Source organism: Cyanistes caeruleus, chromosome 20 (assembly GCF_971803275.1).
Source record: "Cyanistes caeruleus chromosome 20, bCyaCae1.hap1.1, whole genome shotgun sequence".
Classification (NCBI taxonomy): domain Eukaryota; kingdom Metazoa; phylum Chordata; class Aves; order Passeriformes; family Paridae; genus Cyanistes; species Cyanistes caeruleus.
Genome location: NC_141720.1, coordinates 59,244 through 80,822, shown reverse-complemented (window position 1 = coordinate 80,822; position 21,579 = coordinate 59,244). Strand labels below are relative to the sequence as shown.

Below are 21,579 nucleotides of genomic sequence, written 5' to 3'. Positions count from 1 at the left end.
TTTTCTGATGGGTAAGTTATGATGGTGGTTATGTAGGCATCACGTGCTTTGAAAGACCCACACTCATTTGCATACAGGGCAGGCAGGGCATGCAACCACAACAGGGAGAGATTTCATGTAAAGGCGAGCAGAGGGAGAAGTTTCAAACCCCCAAGGCTCTTCTGAGCAGGAGCTTTGTCAAGTAACATAAAATAAGAAACAGAATGTGAAATAGAAGTTTTGACAACTTCCAGGGATTCCTCCTGACCTGATGGTCACATCTGGATGGGGTCTAGCTTCCCTGACTCCAATCACATGCAGGGAGATGGCTGTGTCTGAGCTGTTGTGTGTTTTCTCATGTTCTCCTACCCAGCTTGGCTCTGACTGCAGGCAGGATGGCTATTGTGAGTAAGGGACAATCACAGCCTGTGGGTGAGGATTTTACTATGCTCATGAGCACAAAGTTTAAACAAAGTTGTTCTTTGGCATTTTAGTTCGATTTATAGTGTCCTCCTGCTCTTTGCTTCTCAGTTCATGGCTCTTGGTTCCTGCAGAACCCTTCATCATTCCTTCATCTTTCATGATTTCTTTTATTTGTCCTTGAATTTGTCCTGTACTACTTCAGTGATTCCATGCGGTTTTAACTCTTATCCTTCTCATTGGTACTTCATTTAAAAAATGGGGAATTGGATTTGTGAGCAGGTGGCTTGAGTCTGCACCATGTCTGGGGTACAGCTGGGACTATCCAACTCCTTCTTCGTTGAGGGAACCCTGAGACCTTGCGATGTTTCCAAGTGTGAATGTAAGACGGGGCACTGAGACCTCCTGGCACAGGTTGCACCAGGACCCAAGGGTCCCATCAGACACACCTCATGCCAGACACAGGACCATGGCCACTGTACAGCAGAGGTTTGGCCACAGGGTCCAATTTTCAAAAAGGGCAAGAAGAAGACTTACAGGCCTGTTCAGTGTCACTTCAGTGCATGGTAAAGCTATGGAGAAGCTTATTCTGGGAGTTACTGAAAAACACCTGAAAGACAACATAGTCACTGGTCACAGTCAGCATGGCTTCATGAAATTGCTTATCAAACCTAATTTCCTTTATGGCAAGGTAGCCACCTGGTTGATCAAGGAAAGCCAGTTGATGTAATCTTTTTGGATTTCAGTAAAGCTTTTGATACTGTCTCTCATAGTATCCTTCCAGATGAACTGTCCAGCATTCAGCTGGGTAAACACATCACGTGATCGTTGAGCAACTGGCTCACAGGTTGGGTGCAAAGGGTGACAGTGACTGGGATGACATCAGGCTGGCACCAGTCAATAGTGGGGATCCACAGGACTCCATCCTTGGCCCTGTGCTCTTCAACATCTTTGTTAATGACTTGGACACAGGACTGGAAGGGAAGCCGAGCAACTTTGCAGATCACAAAGTTCACAAAACTGTGAGGAGCTGTTGACTCCCTCAGAGGGAGGGAGGCTCTGCGGGGAGACCTGGACAATTTAGAGAACTTGGCAATTACCAACCATATGAAGTTCTACAAAGGAAAATGCCAGATTCTGCACTTGGGATGGGGCAGCCCGAGATACAAAAACAGACTGGAATATGAGATGCTAGAGAGCAGTGCCACAGGAGGGGACCTGGGGGTCCTGGTTGACAGGAATGTCAGTCAGCAGTGCCCTGGAGCCAGGAGGGACATCTGTGTTCTGGGGGCATCAGGACCCAGCATCGCCAGCTGGTCAAGGGAGGGGATTGTCTCTGCTCTGGCCTGGGGTGGCCTCACCTCAAGCCCTGAGGGCATTTTTGGGCACCGCAATTATGAAAGATATTGGAGAGTGTCCAAAGGAAGGCAATAAAGATGGTGAAGGGCCTTCAGGGGAAGCTGTATGAGAAGTGGTTGAGACTTGATGATGAACATCTGGAGAAGAGGAGACTCATCACAGTCTGCAACCTCCTCCTGAGGGGAAGAGGAGGGAGAGACACTGATAGCTTCTCGGTGGTGACCAGGGACAGGACCTGAGGAAATGACCTGAAGTTGTGTCAAGGGAGGTTCAGCTCGGATACTAAAAAAAGGTTTTTCCCCCAGATGGTGGTTGTGCACTGGAAGAGGTTCCCCAGGGAACTGGTCACGGCAACAAGCCTGACAGAGCTCAAGGATTGTCTAGACAACACTCTCAGGCACACGGTGTGACCTTGTTGGTCTGGCAGGGCCAAGAGTTGGACTCAATGATCCATGAGAGTCCCTTCCAACTCACACTATTCTGTGATTCCCTGGGGAAAGAGCTGCGGTGGCTGCAGTTCTTGCGGGGCCGGGATTGGGGCCAGCCCAGACTCACTGCGACCCTCCGGGCGAGGAAAGCGCCACAGCCCCGGGAGCGCGTGACCCGCGAGCGTCGGGGCGGGGTTCGGGGGGCGGGACGGCACCTCTGGCCCCGCCCCGGCCCGGTGCCGCCCCGCCCGGGCCCTCCACGTCCCAGACGGGGCCCCCGGCGTCATGGACCCGCCGGAGGAGGTGCGGGCGCGGCTGGAGCGGTGCGGACAGGGCCATCTGCTGCGGTTCTGGACCGAACTGGACACGGCGCAGCGCAGAGCGCTGCTGGCGGCGCTGCCACCGGGGCTGGGCGAGCACTGCCGGCTAGCGGCGGCGGCCGGGGCCCGCCAGCGCGGCCCGCCCGAGCGCCTGGACGGCCGGATGGAGCCGCTCCCCGCCGAGTTGCTGGGCAGCGCCCGGCGCAGCGGCCCCGCCGCGCTGCAGCGTTGGGAGGCGGAAGGTGAGGGGGCGCGAGGCCGCCTGTCCCTTCCGTTCTGGGGCTGCCGGGGTCCGGCGCGGGGGTTCAGGGGCAGCCGAGTTCCGCCGCGTCCCAGCCGATGCGGGACAGGAGCTATGCCCCGCGGGGCCCCGGGGCACTGCTGCCTCTTGCGGTGTCACCGCGTGCTGCCGAGGCCGGTGGCCGGCGGGTGGGAGCCGCAGGGACGGCGGGTAGAGCAAGGAGGGAGAGAGCGGGGTCACGGCTCCACCCCGGCCCTTAGCGCTGGCTGCCGGTGTCCTCGGCCCACGGAACTTTGGGTTTGGAACTTTGGGAGACACCGACTTTTCACTCTGGGTTATGAAATGCGGCAGCCGAGGCCCGGCGGCCGTGCCTGGCAGGATCAGATCTCTACAATTCTGTGACAGGCAATGATAGCCAGGTGGGGCTCAGTCTCTCCTCTCACTTAAGCGACGGGATAAAAGGAAAGAGCTTCAAGTTGTGTCAGAGGAGATTCACGTTGAATATTGAGGAAAATTTTTTCACTGAAAAGGTGGTCAGGCATTGGCATAGGCTGCCCATGGCAGTTGTTTGAGTCACCATTCCTGGAAGTGTTTAAAGAACAAGTGGACGTGACACTTAAAATACTGCTTAGAGGGTGTGAAGGTATTCTGTCAAAATGATTTGCAGTATGTGTCATGAAAAATCTGTAATACTAAAGGATTTAAAGGATCACCAAGAGCACTGGAGAGGGACTTTGGACAAGTTCCTTGGAGTGACAGAACAAGGGGGAATGGCTTCACAGTGACAGAGGGTAGGGTTAGATTAGATACTAGGATGTAATCGTTCCCTGCGAGAGTGGTGAGGCCATGGCGCACACCCAGAAAAGCTGTGGCTGCCCCATCCCTGGAAGTGTTCAGGGCCAGGTTGGATGGGTTTTGAAGCAACCTGGGATAGTGGAGGGTATTTTTGCCCATGGCAGGTGGTGGAAAGAGATGGTCTTTAAGGTCCCTTGCAACCCAAACCATTCTATGACTGAGTCCTTGGGGACGGTGGGAGGAAGGGGGGCGGGTTTCATTGCTGCTGAGCTGGGTAGCTGCCTTCATGGGAGGATGAGCTCCCAGCCTACCAACAGGTGCACAGGCTGGTCTCAGGTGCTGATCCCCATCCATGCTGTGTCATGTGCAGCAGGAGGCTGATGGGATTTGGGAGCAGAGTGGACGAAAGAAGCCCAGGAAAGTCCATAATCGATGGTTTTTGGAGCCTGGTAGGTGCGGGTGTGTGAAAGGTAGGGGTAATGGGGGACCTGGTAGCGGGATGTGCTCTTCCACAGCATGTAAATCTTACATGGATGTCCTGTGCTTTTTTATAAATGCACACTCTTACTTATTTATAAGGGTTCATCTTGGATCTTCCTTTATAAAATATAACAGCACTGTTAAAAAATAATCTTAATTAAAAAAAGAAAGCCAGGAAAACCCACCTGTGGTTATAGAGATACTTGTCTAAATTTTGACAAGTGGCTGCACAGCTTTGGCCCAATGTTGCTAGTAAAGAGATGAGAATGTGTGAGCAGGGGAGTCAAATTTTCAAAGCTTCTGTATGTTTCAGGCTTCTATATGTTTCTATATAGAAGCATGAGGGTCACAGGGCAGAGGAGCTTTTCTGCTGTGTCAGACTCTACTCATGGGGCTGAGTGGTGATAGAGGGAACATAAGTTGGTACAGTAAATCACAGAATCCCAGAATGGTTGAGGTTAGAAGGGACCTTAAAGACCATCTCATTCCACCCCCTGCCATGGGCAGGGACACCTTCCACTGTTCCAGGTTGCTCCAAGCCCTGTCCAACCTCTCCTTGGACACTTCCAGGGAAGTCCTGTCAGACACACCTCATGCCAGCCACAGGACCATGGCCACTGTAGAGCAGAGGTCTAGACGAGAAGCCACAGCCTCTCTGGGTTACCTGTGGCAGGGCCTCCCCACCCTCACGGGAAACACTTCCTTCCCAATATCCCACCTATCCCTGCCCTCTGGCAGTGGGAAGCCATTCTCTGTGTCCTGCCCCTTCATCCCTTGTCCTAAGTCCCTCTCCCGCTCTCCTGGAGCCCTATTAGGCAGTGCAAGGGGCTCAGAGGTCTCCCTGGATCCTTGTCTTCTCCAGGTGAATGCCCTGAGTTCTCCCAGACTGGCTCCAGAGCAGAGGGGCTCCAGTCCTTGGAGCAGCTCCACGGCCTCCTCTGGACTCCTTCCAGCAACTCTGTGTCCTCATGCTGACAACCGCAGAGCTGAAGGTGGCACTGCAGGGCAGAGAATTCCCCCTTCTCACCTGCTGCCCCTTGTGGTATCAGCCAGGGCACAGGGGCTTTCTGGGTGCCAGTGCACTTGGTTAGGGCATGTTGAGCTTCTCATCCACCCACACCCCCAAGTGCATCTTGGCAGGACTATTTGAGGGCATCATAGTGAGGAGGAAGGGATCCTTTGAGCCCTAGAGGCAGATGGGCCTGGGTCAGGGCCCCACAGTTAAACTAACAGCTTTATCAAACTGGTCACTTGTCCCCCAGCCAGCTAGGTAAGTGAGGAGCTGATGTGCCACTTGCCACTGGCAGGAAAGAAAGGGAAAGGGAAAGGGAAAGGGAAAGGGAAAGGGAAAGGGAAAGGGAAAGGGAAAGGGAAAGGGAAAGGGAAAGGGAAAGGGAGAGGGAAAGGGAAAGGGAAAGGGAAAGGGAAAGGGAAAGGGAAAGGGAGAGGGAGAGGGAGAGGGAGAGGGAGACCAGGCTACCTGAGTGGGCTGGCCTTGCTGATTGCCAGCACTGCCTGCAGCAGCCCAGGTCTAATGTGTTTAGGATCCTGCCACTGTGCCCTAATCATCTGGCTCTAAAGTCCAATGGCTTCAGGCCACTTCAGCCCTGCAGGCAGCCTGAATTTCTACCAGAAGGAGTATACACAGATGTTCTGTTTCCTTTGGTTTGTTTTTATGAGCCAGTTTAAGGCTGAAGAGCGATTTTATTTCCTGACAGAGGGCAACAGGAGCAGAGACTTTGTTCCACTGAACCCAGGCATTGCTGTGTGTGTCCCTGCAGATGTGGCAGCATCCGTGCATGGCATTTACCAGTGGAACCAGTGTCATGGACAGGCTTTGCAGATCATGGGTCTCTGAGGGGATGCAGCTCTTGAAAGGCCTTTATTTGCAGTGTGTTGAGCAGGCTGGGAGCAGGTGAGCCATCCCAACCTGCTGCTCAGTCTCCCTGAGTCTGCATGGCTTGTACAGCCTGTGGCTGTGGGATCATCATCATCCTGAGCTGAGATGCTCAGTACTCTGTCTGTAGGTGTCTGAGCTCCCCACACCTGCCATCTGCATTGCTTAATTGTTTTGCATCCTCCAAAGACTGAACAACTAAAATGATGTCTCCTCCTTCCCTCTTCCCCTTTTTCTGTGGTAAAAAATGATGGATAAAAGAACCACACAACTGAAAACTTGTCTTGGGGACACCTGAGATCTTTTTAATAGTTAAAAAAATAATACTGTTGTTATTGTGTCTCAGACAACAAAACTGCCCGATCAGATTTCCTTTCAGATCTTAAACACTGGCATTTAACAATCACATTTTCCAGGCAGCCCTAGGAATGATGGTATATATCAAACACAGACAGAAACACTTTTGCATTCTGTCAGTGTTTTATTGAAGAAATCTAAGTCATGGTCATGGGTTGAGGTGTACCTCATTTCATCAGAGAGTTTGAGGAGCCATTTTGGTTATCTGACTGCTCTGCAGTATTGAAAATTCTGGAGTCTTCTCTTGCTGGCTGCTGTTGTAATGGAACTGATGTGCCTGTTCAATAAGAGAATTCAGTCTGTTCTTGCAAGACTAGTCTGTTCCTCCTACAAAACCTATTTTTGTTTTTTTATTTTTTATGCAGAGTAGGATTGACTGCACTGGTAGTAGCATTGGTGGGTATCTCAGCAGCCAACACATTTTCTCTTTAGTTGAGCTGTTTGTATTTCATATGCTGCAGAAAATAAGGTGGATTTTTTTTAAGGGGATAGATCTTTTCATTGCAGCCATATGAGTCAGTTATTATGATCTTCAGTTGTGAATATTGGTAATTTTACAGTTGGGAAGTCAGAGCAGAGCTACTTACTGAAATTTATGGGGTTATTTGTTTTCATTGTGACCTAAGATCAGAACTTGGAAAAACTGTCTGGGTTGTAGGGTTGTACCATAAATACTGAGAATGCCATAAATGGTTGGATGCACTCCCCTGTCCGAGTTGTTCATGTGCACTATGGGGAGCCCTCCTGGGATCTGGCCCTGTCAGTCTGCTGGATTGTAAAAAAAGCAACATCATTTATGTTATCAGTGACGTTGCTTTGGGCTTGATTTTATCCTGCTGAAGTTGAGGTTTCAGTCCCTGCAGGGAAAGGCCCCTCCAGGAGATGTGTATGAGATGCCAACTCCCCCTTGGGTAGATCCCATCCCCTCATCACTGCGTGGAAAACTTCGGAGAGCTGCTATCTCCTGTGGGCATCTACATTTCAGTGGGGTGATGCCAGCTATGGCACCTGTGAGCTGTGGCTAAGAATTGTAGTTCCTTGATGTTGTGGGATAGAGTGGGGACCTCCTTGACTTTCCCAGTACAGTGTTCAGGGTGTCATGTGAATGATGACCTTGGTCACAATCTGCTGCTCTGCAGAAGCATCGAATTTGGGATCTATAAGATGTGGTCTGTTGCATCAGAACCTGAATGTATGAGGCTGGCAGTGCAGGGGGGAGATGCAGCAGTGCAAGCGTTGCACTTGTTCCACTGGTGGGTGAGTCTCAATTGCACCCCAAAGCAGAACCCCCCATGCTGCAGCAGCTGAGACCAGCAAATGCTGAGCTTAGACTTCAAGCAGCTTTGGTTGAAATTGCTGTGAAATACTTTAGCTCAAGTTTCAGTTATAGATTATTTTAAGTAAAGATAATTATTAAAAAATGTTTTAATTGTCCATTTCACAAAATCACAGAATGGTTTGGGTCGGAAGGGATGTTAAAGACAAGATTATCTTTTTCTAGCTCTCCTGCCATGGGTGTGGATGCCACCCACTATGTGAGGTTGCTCAGGGCCCTGTCCAGCCTAACCTTGAGCATTTCCAGGGATGGGGCAGAACAATCTGGAAGTGTCCCACAGGGCAACTTTTTAAGGTTTCTTTTTTTTTCCCCTCCATAAATTCTTTCTTTGCTGGATCCCAGTAGGGAAACAGGCACCACCCAAGCCAGGGCATGAGATAGTTTGGAGCCATGCTCTGGTGTCTCTCCACTCAGCTCTTTCCCTTCTTCTGCAGTGGTGCCCTGCGCTGGCAAACAGTTGAGCACACAGGAAAACCATGTGATGGGACTGGGACAAGTACTCATGGTGTAAGTAATACCTGAGACAACCTGCTCTGTCCTTTGAGTCTCATAGGCAGCTCAGTGGAGGCACAGAGGACCTGTTTATTGCTTGTGGTTTGTTGTGAAATTCTGGATGTCTTATTTGCATCACCATGCAGCTCACCTCGTCTCCATGTCTTTTACATTACCAATTTAAACCAATTGAAGCTTCCCCTGCTATCCAAGGACCTCCTGAAGCGTTGAAATCCCAAGATCTCCACACACTGGTTTCTTCTTACAGAACTCTCCTAATCCTACTTGGAGGATTGAAGATCGCCAGAAGTGGCTTTCAGCTCTCACTCCTGTGGCCCTGTGGCCCCGTGGCCCCAGAGGCTTCTCTACAGCAGAACCGTGGCGGTGGAACTAGCTCCCTGTGTGCCTGGACACTAGCAGCCTTTTTGGAAGGGGTGTGTTTAGGGAAAAGGCCTTGTGTTACTGCTGTGGTTAAGACTGAAACTTGTAAGCGTGGGAAGGGGAATTGTGTTACTGCAATGTCATGGACAACTTAAGTCTTTGCTGAAAAAATTGCTGGAAGCTGCATTTTTGAACAGAACTAAAATCAGGCCAGGTTGTTAAAACAGCAATTGATATTTTTGCTCTATTGTTCATTTAAACAGCCAATTATTTAAAGATTAGCATAAGCCAAATCCTGGCGGTTTTTTTAAATTTAATTTCTTTGGTCTCCATACCTTTCAGTCCAAATTAAGAGTGTTTTAGCCTGTGGGGTGTTTGCTGAAGGCTGAGGTGCTCCACAGGCTGTCCTTGGCTGCAGGAGCATTGGCAGTTCAGTGCTATGCAGTGGCAGAAGGCCACTGATAGCTACTGCAACAGAGCTGTGGCTTCTGACATGGGCAAGCCCGATGTTCCTTGCATTCCCAGAGAAACTCAAAGTGTTCCCTAATGAAAAGTCTTTCTCACAGTTGTCAGTCATTATTGTGATGCTGACTTTGGAGAAGGCAGGGACCAAAGTCTGAGACTGAGCTGAGTGTTTATTATGTGCTCTGGTTCTTCCCCAGGTTCTCCAAACTTCCCTGGTTTGTCAGGAGCACTGATACTGGTTTCAGTTAGATCGTGGAAGTTGTAGCTCCTGCAGGCTTGGCTGTATTACTAGCAGCTGTGTTCAGCTTCCACTGAAGCTGGAGCACAGGTACAGATAATTATTGAAGCCGGATTCCAGAAACCCTCATGCTTTACTCAAGACGATGGAACTTGGCTTCTTTGGGGTGTAGAAATGATAAGGGACCTCTGGAGGTCTCTAGTCCAACCCCCGTTTGAAACAGAACTACTCCTAACAGCCTGAAGCCAGGTCACCTGAAGCCTTACTGAAGTAAGCCTTGAAAACCTTAGGGGACATTCCTTCTTCTCTGGATGTCTTTTCTAGTGATGCACTACCTCCCTTGTAAAGATTTTATATCCTAATTTGAATCTGCTAAGTTGCAGCTCATGGCTATTGTCTAGGTTTGCACCAGTTGTTGCTTTAGGTGAGGAAACTTCTGCATTCAGGAGGTGAAATGAATTTTCTCCTGTGGGTGCAGTGGCATATTTCTCTCCGAGCTACCAACATTGAACTGGCAGCTCCTGGCTGTTGTCCAAGCTCTGCAGAAAGGCTCAGGAGAAGAAGATGGGGTGTTGATTGCTTTGGAGGTTCTTATGTTCCCTTGGGCTTCTTTTCCTGTACAGGTTTACATCAGATCTCACAGAACAAGGTGGCAGTGCTGCTCCTGGCTGGAGGACAAGGAACCCGCCTGGGAGTCAGCTACCCCAAGGGCATGTACAACGTGGGGTTGCCCAGCGGCAAGAACTTGTATCAGATCCAAGCAGAAAGAATCCGCAAAGTGGAGCAGCTTGCTGGCAAGAGACACCACTGCAAGTGTGCCATTCCCTGGTAGGTGACTTAAGGCCAGACCTGCTGTGCCGGGCTCTGTGCATTCCAGTCTTGCCCATGTTGCCTTCAAGAAGCACTGATCTGGGCACCGTACAAGGACAGGTTGAGGGGAGCCTTTTGTTGGCAGGATTTTCTATGGCAGTGGCTGAAGGAGAGTGCAGAGGGGGGATGGGAGACGGCAGGTCCATGTCTGCAGACCTGAGGGATTGAGTACTACCTTTGAATCACTGACCACAACCCTAACTGCTCTACCTTGCTGGCTTTCTAAGCAGCTACTGGCAACACTGGAAATGGCACTTTCCAGTTTCATGCATTTCTGTTTTCTCAGGTTCCTGCATGGAGGACAACCTAGAGCTTGCCTTCCAAGCCTTTCTTCTTGCCCTTGTCCTTAATCTCTGCAAAAAAACCTCTTCCTTTGTGTTCAAGCCACCTCCTGCTGTCACTGTTTACAGCTGCCAGTTCTGCCAGCTGCTCCTGGCTTTCAAAAGAGATGAGCTCTGGGCAAAGTGCAAAATGTGAATTCCCTATGGGATGTGGTGGGTGAGAGGAAGGCACTGCAGATGTGTCTGGAAATGGTTTCTGCTAAATGTTCTTTGTTAGACTATGAAGACTGTGTAGAAATACCCTTAAGAAATCTGTGTCTGGTCTGAGTCAGGGTTTTGGCAGTGAAAGAGCAGGTGTCAGAGGGCTTCGGGTTGCCACATTGTTTTACAAATTGGAGGTGGAAGTTGATTCATACATTGTTTCCTCATGGAAGGTGAGTCCGTATTGTGCTTCTTCCTGAAGCCTTGTATACAGGACCTGAATTGCAAATGTCCTGGTGCTGCTGGAAGTCAGGAAGTATTATTTGCAAGATGCCACATCTGTTTCCAGTTCCCCTCCTGGGGCTGAGGAGGCAGTTGAATCAGTTTGCTGCTCCAGTACACCTGGGCCTAGGCGATGCTATGCTACGGAGATGTAAACTGGGGATTGGGAATTGAGAGCCAGGCTCTCCTGTGTTGTTTCCTCATGCTGACAGAGGACCCTGTATTCCTATACTGATAGTTGTTGAAGTGTTTGACAGGTAGATGATGAAGATGGCTTTTAGACAGTAGTGAAGCAGGATAGTGGAGGAAGAGACAGAAGCAATAAGGAGCTGAAAGGAAAAGAGGAAATAGAAAAACTTGCGACAAAAACAAGCCGTGCAGCCAACGGAAATACAGCTGTTTGCCTTGGCACTGAAGAGGTGCTGGCAGAGTGAACCGATCAGAGTCTCTATACACATTTAACATAAGTTTGAATCTAGAGTGAGTGAGGTTGTTTTCTGTCCTTTGTCTTGTTTTCCAGCTCATCCAGATGTTGTTCACATTTAGGGCAAAGCTCTTCTGTCATGGCTGGAGCTAGACCAGGGTAGGATCATACCCTGATGCGGTCATAGGACCCCATGCAGCCTTACTGCAGGATGAGTTCCAGAGGAGAGCTCTCATGTGCAGTGGCGCACCACAGGATGCTGCCATGTCTCTCATTTCACACTACTGGGATTCCTCTCTTTTGTGCTCAGTTTGTAGTTGTGCCTTTTGCTTGTGTTGTTCTCTCTCATTGCCCAGCCCCCCCCATTCCTGCACAGGTACATCATGACCAGTGAGTTTACACTGGGGCCAACAGAAGAGTTTTTTGTGCAACACAACTACTTCAACTTGGATAGATGCAACGTTGTCATGTTTGAGCAGAGAATGCTGCCTGCTGTCACTTTTGATGGGAAGGCCATCTTGGAGGAGAAGGGGAAAATTGCCATGGCTCCAGGTACCTGCTGTTTGCACTTCCATACTGCAGTACTGCCGTGTATGTTGATAGTTGCTATGGGCCATCAGCTAGCCCAGGCGCACAAGCAGGCTTTGGGGATCAGGGTTAATGCTTCCAGTTAATGTGGAAAGGTTCTGTTAATGTTTCAGGCTGGTAATCAGGAGCATACCTCTGTTTAGTCCTTGCTGGAGATTTGACTACAGCACATGTGTTTTATCCAAGTCCAGGAGTGTTGGCAGGATCAGGAGTACTGTGACTGTAGTGTAGGGAAAAGGTTCATTAGCAGAGGTCTCTCTGTGATGTGTGGAGTGCTGCTTTCTTTGATGAAGGTCAGGAGCTCAAGGCTGATAGCTGGAAATGGGTAGGAAAGCAAGATTATGACAGTAATGTCTTACCTTGTCATGTTCTTTTAACCTAGACATGGTAAGAGACTTGGCGATGTCAGCCCAGTTGAGACTGTGTTGCAGCTGCAGAGTGGTTCTCCTGAGCATCCCAGGAGGAACTGTAAATGGGTGATCTGTGATAAATGTGCAGGTGTCTTTTGTACAGCTGCAGTTCAAGCCTTTAAAAAGGCATTGGGAAGTTGTGGCGGGGGGGGAAGATGAACAGAGAACAAGATTTATTTTAATCTTTCTCCAAGAAAGAGAATAAATATGCTTTTGCCGTGTACTGGAGGAGAAGTGTAAAAGACTTTTCCCACCCTCTGCATAGATTTGGCCTTTAGTATTCTCCCTCTGAGGATCTTGCTAGCCTTCATAAAGTCTCATAATGCTGCTCAGTCCCCGTGGTCCCACTGTTCAAGTGAGAGAACTGGGATGAAAAGAACATGCTCTGTGCATGTTCAGCATGTTCTGCTGAGCTGTGTAGCAGAACTGGACATAAAACCTGGTATCACTGGCTCTTGGCTAGAAAGCATTCCCTACTCTTCTGTTCAAGAATGTTTATTCAGTACTTTCTGCTTTTGCTCTGTTGTTACAAAAGAAACCACCCCAAAGTCGCTAATGAGCCAAGACTATCTCTTTTCTCTTGCTTTATAGATGGCAATGGTGGCTTATACCGTGCTTTGATGGATAATAAGATCTTGGATGATATGAAGCAGCGTGGAATCCAGTATGTCCATGTATATTGTGTGGACAATATCCTCGTGAAAATGGCAGATCCAGTCTTCATAGGTTTCTGTATTTCCAAAGGGGCAGACTGCGGTGCAAAGGTGAAGCAGTGCTAACACTGGGCTGGTTTCCCTCAGGGAGTTTGGGTCTGATGATGCTTGGAAGCTGTGGGGAGCTTGCACGGCCTGCGGTGTTCAACCCTTTGCCCATCAACAGCTCACTCAGCAGATTTAGAGTTATTTGCTGCCTGCACTGCATTTCAAATCCCTACTCGTGGGTGTCCTCTGTTCTTCCCAGAGTACTGTGGAAAATAAACTTCAATTAGAGCAGGGACTAAAGCTGCACAGGAAACTACACTCTGGAATTGCTTCATCTCTACACCCAGCCCTTTCTACAAAGGCACTTGGTCTGTCTAGAAGCCATAGACTTGGACTGGGTTGTGTTTTATAAGTGCACCTTTAAGTCTAATGGAGGCATTTCTTACGCTCTGCTGTAGAAGATGGGGAAAGCTTTAACAGCCTGGATTTTGTTAACTTAAGCAGCAGCTGTCTGAAGAGAAATTTATGTTACTTGAGTCATCAGCACTGTTCAGGCAAATGGGGAGTTGAAGGCTAATAGCTGCAAACTATTTAATGCCAGATCCCAGTCCTTGATAAGAAAAGGGCCCCCCAGTATGCCGATTGCTTTTAACTGGTTTGTCTTCTGAGAAACTGTCACATTAAGTGGTTGAGTACTGGGGTTTATGTTGAATTGTCAGGCAAAATGTGTTCTGTGCCCCTTACATAGCCCTGAGGTGCTGGAAGATCAGCAGGCAACAGTTCCATGGGATTGTTTGTACTTGGGAGTTGGAATAGTCCTGGGATTTTCTTCCTCTTTGTCATAAACCTGTGTTCTGTGGCTGCAGGTAGTGGAGAAGGCCTACCCCACGGAGCCTGTTGGGGTGGTGTGCTGTGTGGATGGGGTGTACCAGGTGGTGGAGTACAGCGAGATCAGCCTGGAGACTGCACAGCAGCAGCGCCCTGAGGGGGGACTGATGTTCAGTGCTGGCAACATCTGTAACCACTTCTTCACTGTTGAGTTCCTGGAATTAGTGGCCCAGTAAGTCCCAGCAGACCTTGTAGGTAGCTGTGCAGCCCAGAAATGCCCCCAAGACTGGGTATTTCTGTTTCCCACTCTGGAATTTCTGTTCTGGTTATCCCCTGTGTTGCCTTTTACCTCCTCTCTCTTCCAAACAGTTTCAAACACCCAAGTCCCCCTTCTGACAGCTCCATCATGCTCTCCAGGCCCTACCCAAGGAAGGGGTTCCCAGGTTCACTGTAACTAAGTCAGATAAATATCTATCTATCTATCTATCTATCTATCTATCTATCTATCTATCTATCTATCTATCTATCTATCTATATCTATATCTATCTATCTATATATCTATCTATATATATATATCTATCTATATCTATAGATAAATATATATCTATAAATATATATATTGAGATATACCGGTGCATGATCTTCCTGGGCCTTCAAGGCTGAGCAGCTGTGCAGGCTGCAGTGTGGCCAGTGATGCAGCCTTTTACCATGGATTTCCAGTGGGAATGTCAGCCATGCCAACTCTTGGAACAACAGAGTTTGTAGGAGAGGGTGAAGTTGCAGGTGGACTCTGCACCTCGGTGTTGGGGAATGGGGATGTGATGCTGGGTATTCAGTGAGTACAACCTTCCTAAAGAGCTTGAGCCACCCTTGGGTGAGGGATCTGCTCTCCTCTGTTTTCATCCCCATCAGGTAACAATTTGGGTTGCCTCTTTTTGTTTGTAACCTCTGCCTGCAATTTCAGTTTGATGCAAAGTTCTCCCTCTCCTCTGACTGTCATGTCCCAAGTGGTGCAAAGAGAGCCCATGTCCAGGCTGCGCTGCTCAGGGAAGTGTTTCCTGGATGTGACTTGGGAGGGAGCAAGACCCACAAACAGCTGGAAGTTGATCCAGAGCAGTAATGAGCTATCTGCTTCCCTCAAGTGTAGTGCTTTTTTTTCTAAGTGGGCTTGAACTAAATAAAATGGTTTCTTCTCCTTTTGCAGGAAATGGGAATCACAGCTGAAGCATCATGTAGCCATAAAGAAGGTACCCTACATTGACAAGGAGGGAAATCTGGTAAAACCACTAAAACCAAACGGGATAAAGCTGGAGAAGTTTGTGTTTGATGTGTTCCAGTTCTCTAAGTTAGTGACAGACATCATTTTACTTTTCCCCTCTGCTTCTCAGTGTTTGTTTGAATGACTGTAGGTTGAAACAAGCCATCCCAGAGAGCACATGGTTTGCGGGTGGCTTGTTAGGAAGGCAGTTGGATCTACGCCCAGCTCCAATCTGACAGTAACACCGCAGGCTCTAAGGGGAGCTCACAAGGCGCTCGGTGCTTGTGCCAATCCTGCTCCCAGTCTGGTCATCCTGCTGAGGATGTGTTGGCTGGCCTGGCCTCTGCCAGCCTGGGAAAAATCGAGTGCAAAGCCAATGCAGCCCATATTGGAGTATTCAGACTTAGAAAAATTGGGTCTTTCAGCATTGTGGCTTCCATGGCAACTGAAGCTCTGGTTACATTTTTGGGTGCTGTTAAGCCAGGGCTCAGTTTGCGCCCTTTGTGCTCAGAAAACTGTTTATTTGAGCACCGTGAGGCCAAGTGGAACCATCAGCGTTCACTTTCCAAGCTCTGCAACGTAGCTGGGAGTGCTGTGACATACATAGTCAGGGGTACTTGTATCTAGGGAACGTAGGATTTTAGGAATTAAGCATAAGTGTTGTTATAAAATCTTATTTTTCCAAGGTTTCAAATTCAGCAGTGAAGATTCTGTTTTAGGCTTAAATAAATGCCAAAGAGAGACCTCAGGCAAACTGAATTATCTTTGTTTGGGGGATAGTATTTCTCCTTTTATATTATTTCTTTTAGAATAGATAGCTCAAGGACCAGTCTCTTTTTCCTGACATGCGTTAGATAAAGTAGTATCAAACTAAAGACAAAATCAGGGTGATGGGAACACTGCTGAGTTCTGAGCTGTGACAGGACTCATTTGCAAGCAGTGATTCCTTGTGCTTTTTTAGCTCAAGCTCAAAACCACTTTGGCAGCTGTGCTTCACGCACAAAGCGCAGAAATGCACAGATGTTGCTGTGGGGCTTTTTAATTTGCACCCTTGGCGGTGGGCTTCCCTTGGCTTGACTGCCTTGGGCTGTATACAGTGCTTCTCCCAAAAATATATATGAGCCTTTCCCCATGAATGTTGTTGTTGCATTAGTGAGGTTGATGACTAGCTCTGGTTTTCATGATCATTGTTTTCTTCACTTTGCTGGTAGGAATTTTGTGGCATTTGAAGTTCTGAGAGAAGAGGAGTTCTCTCCACTAAAAAATGCAGACACAGCAGACAAAGATACTCCTACCACTGCTCGGCAAGCCCTCCTGGCCCAGCATTACCGCTGGGCTCTCAAGGCTGGGGCCAGATTTGTGGATGAAAATGGTTGCAGGATACCAGAAAAACTCAGGTATAAATCTGTGAACTCCTCTGCAGCTTCTCTGCTGGAAGTGCTTAGCCATGCCAGCTGGCCAATGGCACACGCTGGGCTCTCCAAAACCAGGAATTAGTGTAGTCACAGTGTGGCTCAGTATGATTTTTGTACAGCTGGTCCTCTCTGGATGTGCAGGTTGATGTCTTTTACAGTTCCTGCTCCTCTTATGACTATGGGTGCTCCAAGTAGTTATCACATGGGGCTCTGGGCATTCTCTCTGTCAGATCTCTGTTCTTGGGGTAATGAATTGGCCCTTGGTTGTTAGAGCGATTACCAGTTCAGATACCTTCCTGTATCATATGTAATGAAAAGCTGCTGTTACTCTATGGGGCCATTACTTCATCAACTCATAGTTCAATAAACCCACGAGTTGTTCATTTTACTTTAAAGGCATCTCTAGAAAAAGGGTGTTTTGGTTTTGCTGAATAATATTTGGGACCTGCTAATTCCTTTTTATTTTCCCACTTTGTTTTCACATAATGTCTGGTGCATGTGACTGTAACAAATGTCTTATCCTTCTGGCTATCCTATTCTGGACAATCTTTTGAAGAAGATGCACTGTTTTTTAATCATGGCAGGAAGTTAATCCTGTGCTCTCTTCATCAGTCTCTCAGGAACTGAAGATCCTCCGGCTGTGTGTGAGATTTCTCCATTAGTCTCTTACTTTGGAGAGGTGAGAATAACTATCTAAGGAGGCATTTTTAAGCGTGTGCAGGTATGCATCTGATTTCCTTCCAAATACAGGTGTTTTCTTTAGCCTGGGCTTGCTGAGAAATGGTAAGATCAAGGAAACAGGGACTTGGGCTTTGTGTTACTATAATGTGGTTCCATTATGTTTTACTCTTCAGCAGTTTGTTAACTCCTAGTTTTAGCCATCTGTAAAATGAGATTTGCAACAAGGCTGCAGCTTCATTAAGACTCATGAGCACTTTGAGATCTTAATGAGAAGTGCAGAATATCCAAATTAGAAAATCCATGGGTTCTGTGCTCCTTTGTGCCCATATCCCAGACTAAGTGAATCCTGACTGAGAAATACACCATGTGTGTTGGCTTTAGAGAAGCCATTGCTCAAGTTTGTCCCTCTGAAAAGAATTGATCCTGAGAAACCTGCTTCCATTTAGTAATGAGAATAGATGTTTTCGTGTGTTGGATGGACAGGGTGAAAAATTAGTAGATATCAGGAGAATTTGTGAGCACTGTTTGCTATGTTTCCACATGTGTTAACTTGCAAGCCAGCTATCTGCACTAGATGTGTTCCTCAATATGTGCAGGTGGTGAACTCATCGCGATCAAAAGGTTGTCAGAACAAAATGAAAACAAGGCAATGCAACTTTTCTTTGTCGGGATTAATCTAATGTTAGTTAAGGACACACCTTCCCATGCTGCCCCCCCAAGAAGCTTGTTTCTGAAATGAGGTTTTACGGTTCCTTAGCACCTCTGCTTCTTGAACCCTGGAAACGCTTTCTGTCACTGGGAAAGCTGTTACTGCTGGCTGTACCTGACCTTTGCCAGTCATTCCTTGCGGACTTGAGATAGTGTATTTACAGCCTAACAATACTGTTCTCGCACCTTCTCAGGGTCTGGAGGTGTACATGAAGAACAGAGAGTTCTCTTCTCCCTTTGTACTCGATGAAAACAAAGTGGAAATGCTGGAAAATTCTTGAAATGGGAAGCCTTACCCTCTCAAATCAGATCCATGTTTGTCAGATTGAATATAAGAACTGACAGAACTAAAATGTCAGCTATGAAGTGCATTATAAAAAAAAAAAATTGCATTGCAGTGTCCGATTGATGCTAAATCCTCGCAGCAGTTGCAATTACACGCATGTGTGAGCTCTCTAGTTCCATTTGGTAACTTTGAAGGCGGTGCCTTTTACCTCAGTCTGTTTTGTCTACTCAGATGTGAGTGTGAATTTATGCTTTCTGGGTGCTAAACGGATCCTACATTTCTTATTTACTGTTGCATATGAATATGGAAAAGCCAGTCAAGGCCTGATAAATCAGCTTTGCCTTCAAGAAGATTAAATTTCTTCAGTGCCTTGTTAGGTATCTTGTTTGTGTGGGTGTGGTTGGGTTTTTTTTGTTTGTTTTGTTTTGTTTCTAAATCATGTGCACAGCTGCAGTCAGATCGAGGTCCCATCCTGAAAAGTATGGAAGGAGTTTGGATACTGAGGTTTTCTCTCCAGCGGTCAGTTTTTTTTCCCTAATCGCATGCTTTTTAAAAGATCCAATTCAGAAATTGCATCCTCTAAGCAGATCATAAGGAGTCTGCTGTATGTAGGGATGTTGCTGTGCCTAAGCATTGCTTGAGGCTTGGAGTCCAAAGTAGAGCAGACAATGGGCTCGCTGGTGCCATGCCTAGACTGACTGCTCCTTCCAGTTGTAGTGACTTGGGCTTTGTTAAAAAAAAAAAAAAAAAAAAGAAGATAATATTTTCACAACCCTCTGCCCTTTCTGACTATAACAGTTTTCCTTTCCATTTCCTGTTTTATATATACCATATCCCTCAGACTAGGCTCTCTTGAGGTGCCTGAAAGTAGTAAGAAAAACATTCCCAGTGGTAGAATTTAATGCCTAATCAAAACAAAACAAAAAAAAGACACTTAGACTCAGCATCAATAGGGCACACAGTAAAAAGCCAGCTTCTACTTCTAGAGTTTTTGTCCAGGTGATTTTCCAGCACTCTTTCACTTAGGAAATAATTCCATAGATGCCTTTCTTTTAGATGTGTTACTAACTATAATGTAAAGATAAGTGTCAGCTAATGAAGGACACTAGTTGTCGGAACATATGTAGCATGTGAACTCAGCCCTGGCCAAGGGGTCCCAGGGTAGTCCTGACCCTTGACCCACCAGTGATTCTTCCTCTCTTCAGTTTTTGGACACTGCCCCAGAAAGCTCATTCCCATCTGATGCAGAACCTGTGCTGAGCATACCCGAGTTGTTTCAGCCTTGATGAGAACACGTCAGCTGCATACTCTGGTGGCTGGCCTTTGCATCAGAAATGTTCCATACTCTTTACCCTAAATGCAGTGTTAGGGAAGGTAGTGAGAAAGATGTTTCATCTGAAGCGTTACTTCATGCATCAGCTTCTACTGAGGAACTGCTTATGCTATTTCATTAAGCATAATTAAGTTCCATGGCTTTCTGCAATTTCTGATGTAAAGCTCTATTCAGAATAATAGAGAAGGGAATGGGGAAGTACATAAATGACTTTGAGAGTAAATACAGTTTGTAAGTATGCTCAAGTTTTCCAAAGAAAGCATCTAAATGTCAGTATCAGAGTTTTTGGTTGTAAAGTGTTTCTGCATGAACTTGAGTAATGATGCTTTCACACATGCAGACGGGCTAATAACCGGTTCTGATTACCTCAGTTGGCACGTGCAGCCAGTAACTCATATTTTTAGTATAAATGAAGCATTTGGCCTTGTCACCCAATTCTGTAATCTTTTTGCAGTTTCTATGACACATGCCATTCCTGTCAGTCAGGTTTTGTATCTGAGAACAAACTGTGTTGCGTATTTGTGAGTATTGCTCAGTAATTCAAGCACACACTTCTTTTACACTGTGCTGTGCTATAAAGAAAGATTTGTTTTGCTTTTTCTGAAGATCTTTTTCTCTTGAAGCTTCAGTTTCCATGCACACAGAACAGAGCTGCTGACATGGTTTTCAGGATTGTTTTCAACGAGAAGTTAAATTAGAATGCTGAATGCCTTGTCTCTTGGGTTTTTATTTTCTATTACTCTTCACATTTTAAACTGTGAACATAGAAACAATTTTGAGAGAACTTTAACAAAAAAAATCTGTCCTGTATGTAACAAAGTCTTTGTATGCATTATAAAATGAAAAAAAGTACCTGAAGCAAAGGGAAGGCCTGTAGTACTCCAGAAACTTCTGGACATCTAAACATTTTTAACAATAAAGATGTTACTGTAATTTCTATGTGTTTGTCTGTGTTTCTTGTATGTGAGAAAAATACTCTTGTTGTCTCTGTCCCTATGAATGTTGTCACCACAGCTACAGGATTGTGTCACTGGTAGTGCATCTGGAGGCTGCAATGCTCACTCTTCAGGTTACAGGGGCATATGGAACTGAGCAGAGGTGATTCCTGAAGGGGGTTGACATTGTGGGATCTATCTTTTCATCAGAAAAATATTGTTTTATCATCACAGTGGTGTACATTTTTTCCAAGCTTTTCAGCTTAGTTTATTGAGGGAAGGGTGTTTAATTGCAAGTGGCAGTTGTCTTTATTTCAAGTCGATTTGAGTAACGTTTCTGAGTCAGTCTCACAGCTGGTGTGTCGGTAATGAACACTCACTGCAGTGCAGCTTTTACTTTGCTTTCCAATGAGAGGCACTTCTTAAATAGGGCTCTATTTATAGCACAATCAGTAGGGAAAGGCAGTAACACCTCACAAATGACAGATTCCCCTCATCTGGGTGTTTAGGGCTGAACCCAGCAAATGTCAGAAGCATATCTCCATTCTTACCTCTTTTCCCCCCCCTTTCATATCTTCCCTTTCTTGCCTCTTTCCCTCTTTCTCTCTTGACACCCATGTGAAGGCTACTGGAGATTTAAATATGTTTTTAAGTTACATGAGTCAGTAGTTTCCTGTGATAGGAAAATTAATACTAAAAATGAACACATGCTTTGGGCATCTTAAATTGTTCTTCTGCTTGTTTATGTGCTGTTCGTATCTACCAGGATTTTTGATTGATTAGTTTTCTTAATCATGAAATACTCAGAAAACACCAAATTTTCAGTTTTATTTTGAAATCTACTGTGAGGTGGATTCCAAATATAAAGGCTCAAATGATGCATGCTAACCTGCCACTTGGGCACAGCTGGAGGTGAATTTGGTGCCAGCACTTAGAGCAGCAGTCTTAAAGCAGCTGCTTCACTGCTCCCTTCTTCCTATTGAACTATGAACCTGAGCTAAAAGTTATTACAAACCCGGTCTTGCTATATCTCAATGTACATCACTAAACAATGCTCTTCCCTACTCCAAATGAGTATGTCCCTCCTTCTCTGCAGGGAAAATGCAGGGAACTCTTTCATTGCAGAGGGAGTGTCAGGGCTGGGGGGCTGTGGAGGAGCACCCGAAGGAAGGACTTGTGTGGGAGGCCT

General features: G+C 46.8%; 1 protein-coding gene across 4 annotated transcripts; it reads left to right on the top strand.

Moving 5' to 3' along the window:
- The first annotated feature begins 2,411 nt into the window (after window positions 1–2,411).
- UAP1L1 (UDP-N-acetylglucosamine pyrophosphorylase 1 like 1) lies at window positions 2,412–20,394 on the top strand. Of its 4 annotated transcripts, none has more exons than XR_015278180.1 (10): window positions 2,443–2,748; window positions 8,047–8,119; window positions 9,812–10,016; window positions 11,603–11,798; window positions 12,836–13,008; window positions 13,812–14,005; window positions 14,979–15,051; window positions 16,244–16,429; window positions 17,060–17,126; window positions 18,031–18,228. XR_015278180.1 is itself a non-coding variant. In XM_086858178.1 (10 exons), exons 1-10 carry the CDS (start codon window positions 2,472–2,474, stop codon window positions 18,115–18,117), a joined length of 1,599 nt encoding a protein of 532 aa, XP_086714304.1. In that variant the 5' UTR covers window positions 2,447–2,471; the 3' UTR covers window positions 18,118–20,394. The 4 variants fall into 4 exon arrangements, 3 of the variants coding, with proteins under 3 accessions (XP_086714305.1, XP_086714304.1, XP_086714306.1); XM_086858178.1 differs by having other exon boundaries at window positions 2,447–2,748; window positions 14,979–15,119; window positions 18,031–20,394; XM_086858179.1 differs by lacking the exon at window positions 8,047–8,119 and having other exon boundaries at window positions 2,412–2,748; window positions 11,623–11,798; window positions 14,979–15,119; window positions 18,031–20,394.
- The last annotated feature ends 1,185 nt before the right edge of the window (window positions 20,395–21,579 follow it).

Coding starts and splice junctions, on each gene's coding strand:
- UAP1L1 (XM_086858178.1), top strand. CDS start 2,472: ATGGACCCGCCGGAGGAGGTGCGGGCGCGGCTGGAGCGGTGCGGACAG. Junction 14,006..14,978: donor TTCCTGGAATTAGTGGCCCA/GTAAGTCCCAGC, acceptor CTCCTTTTGCAG/GAAATGGGAATCACAGCTGA. Junction 15,120..16,243: donor GATGTGTTCCAGTTCTCTAA/GTTAGTGACAGA, acceptor CTTTGCTGGTAG/GAATTTTGTGGCATTTGAAG.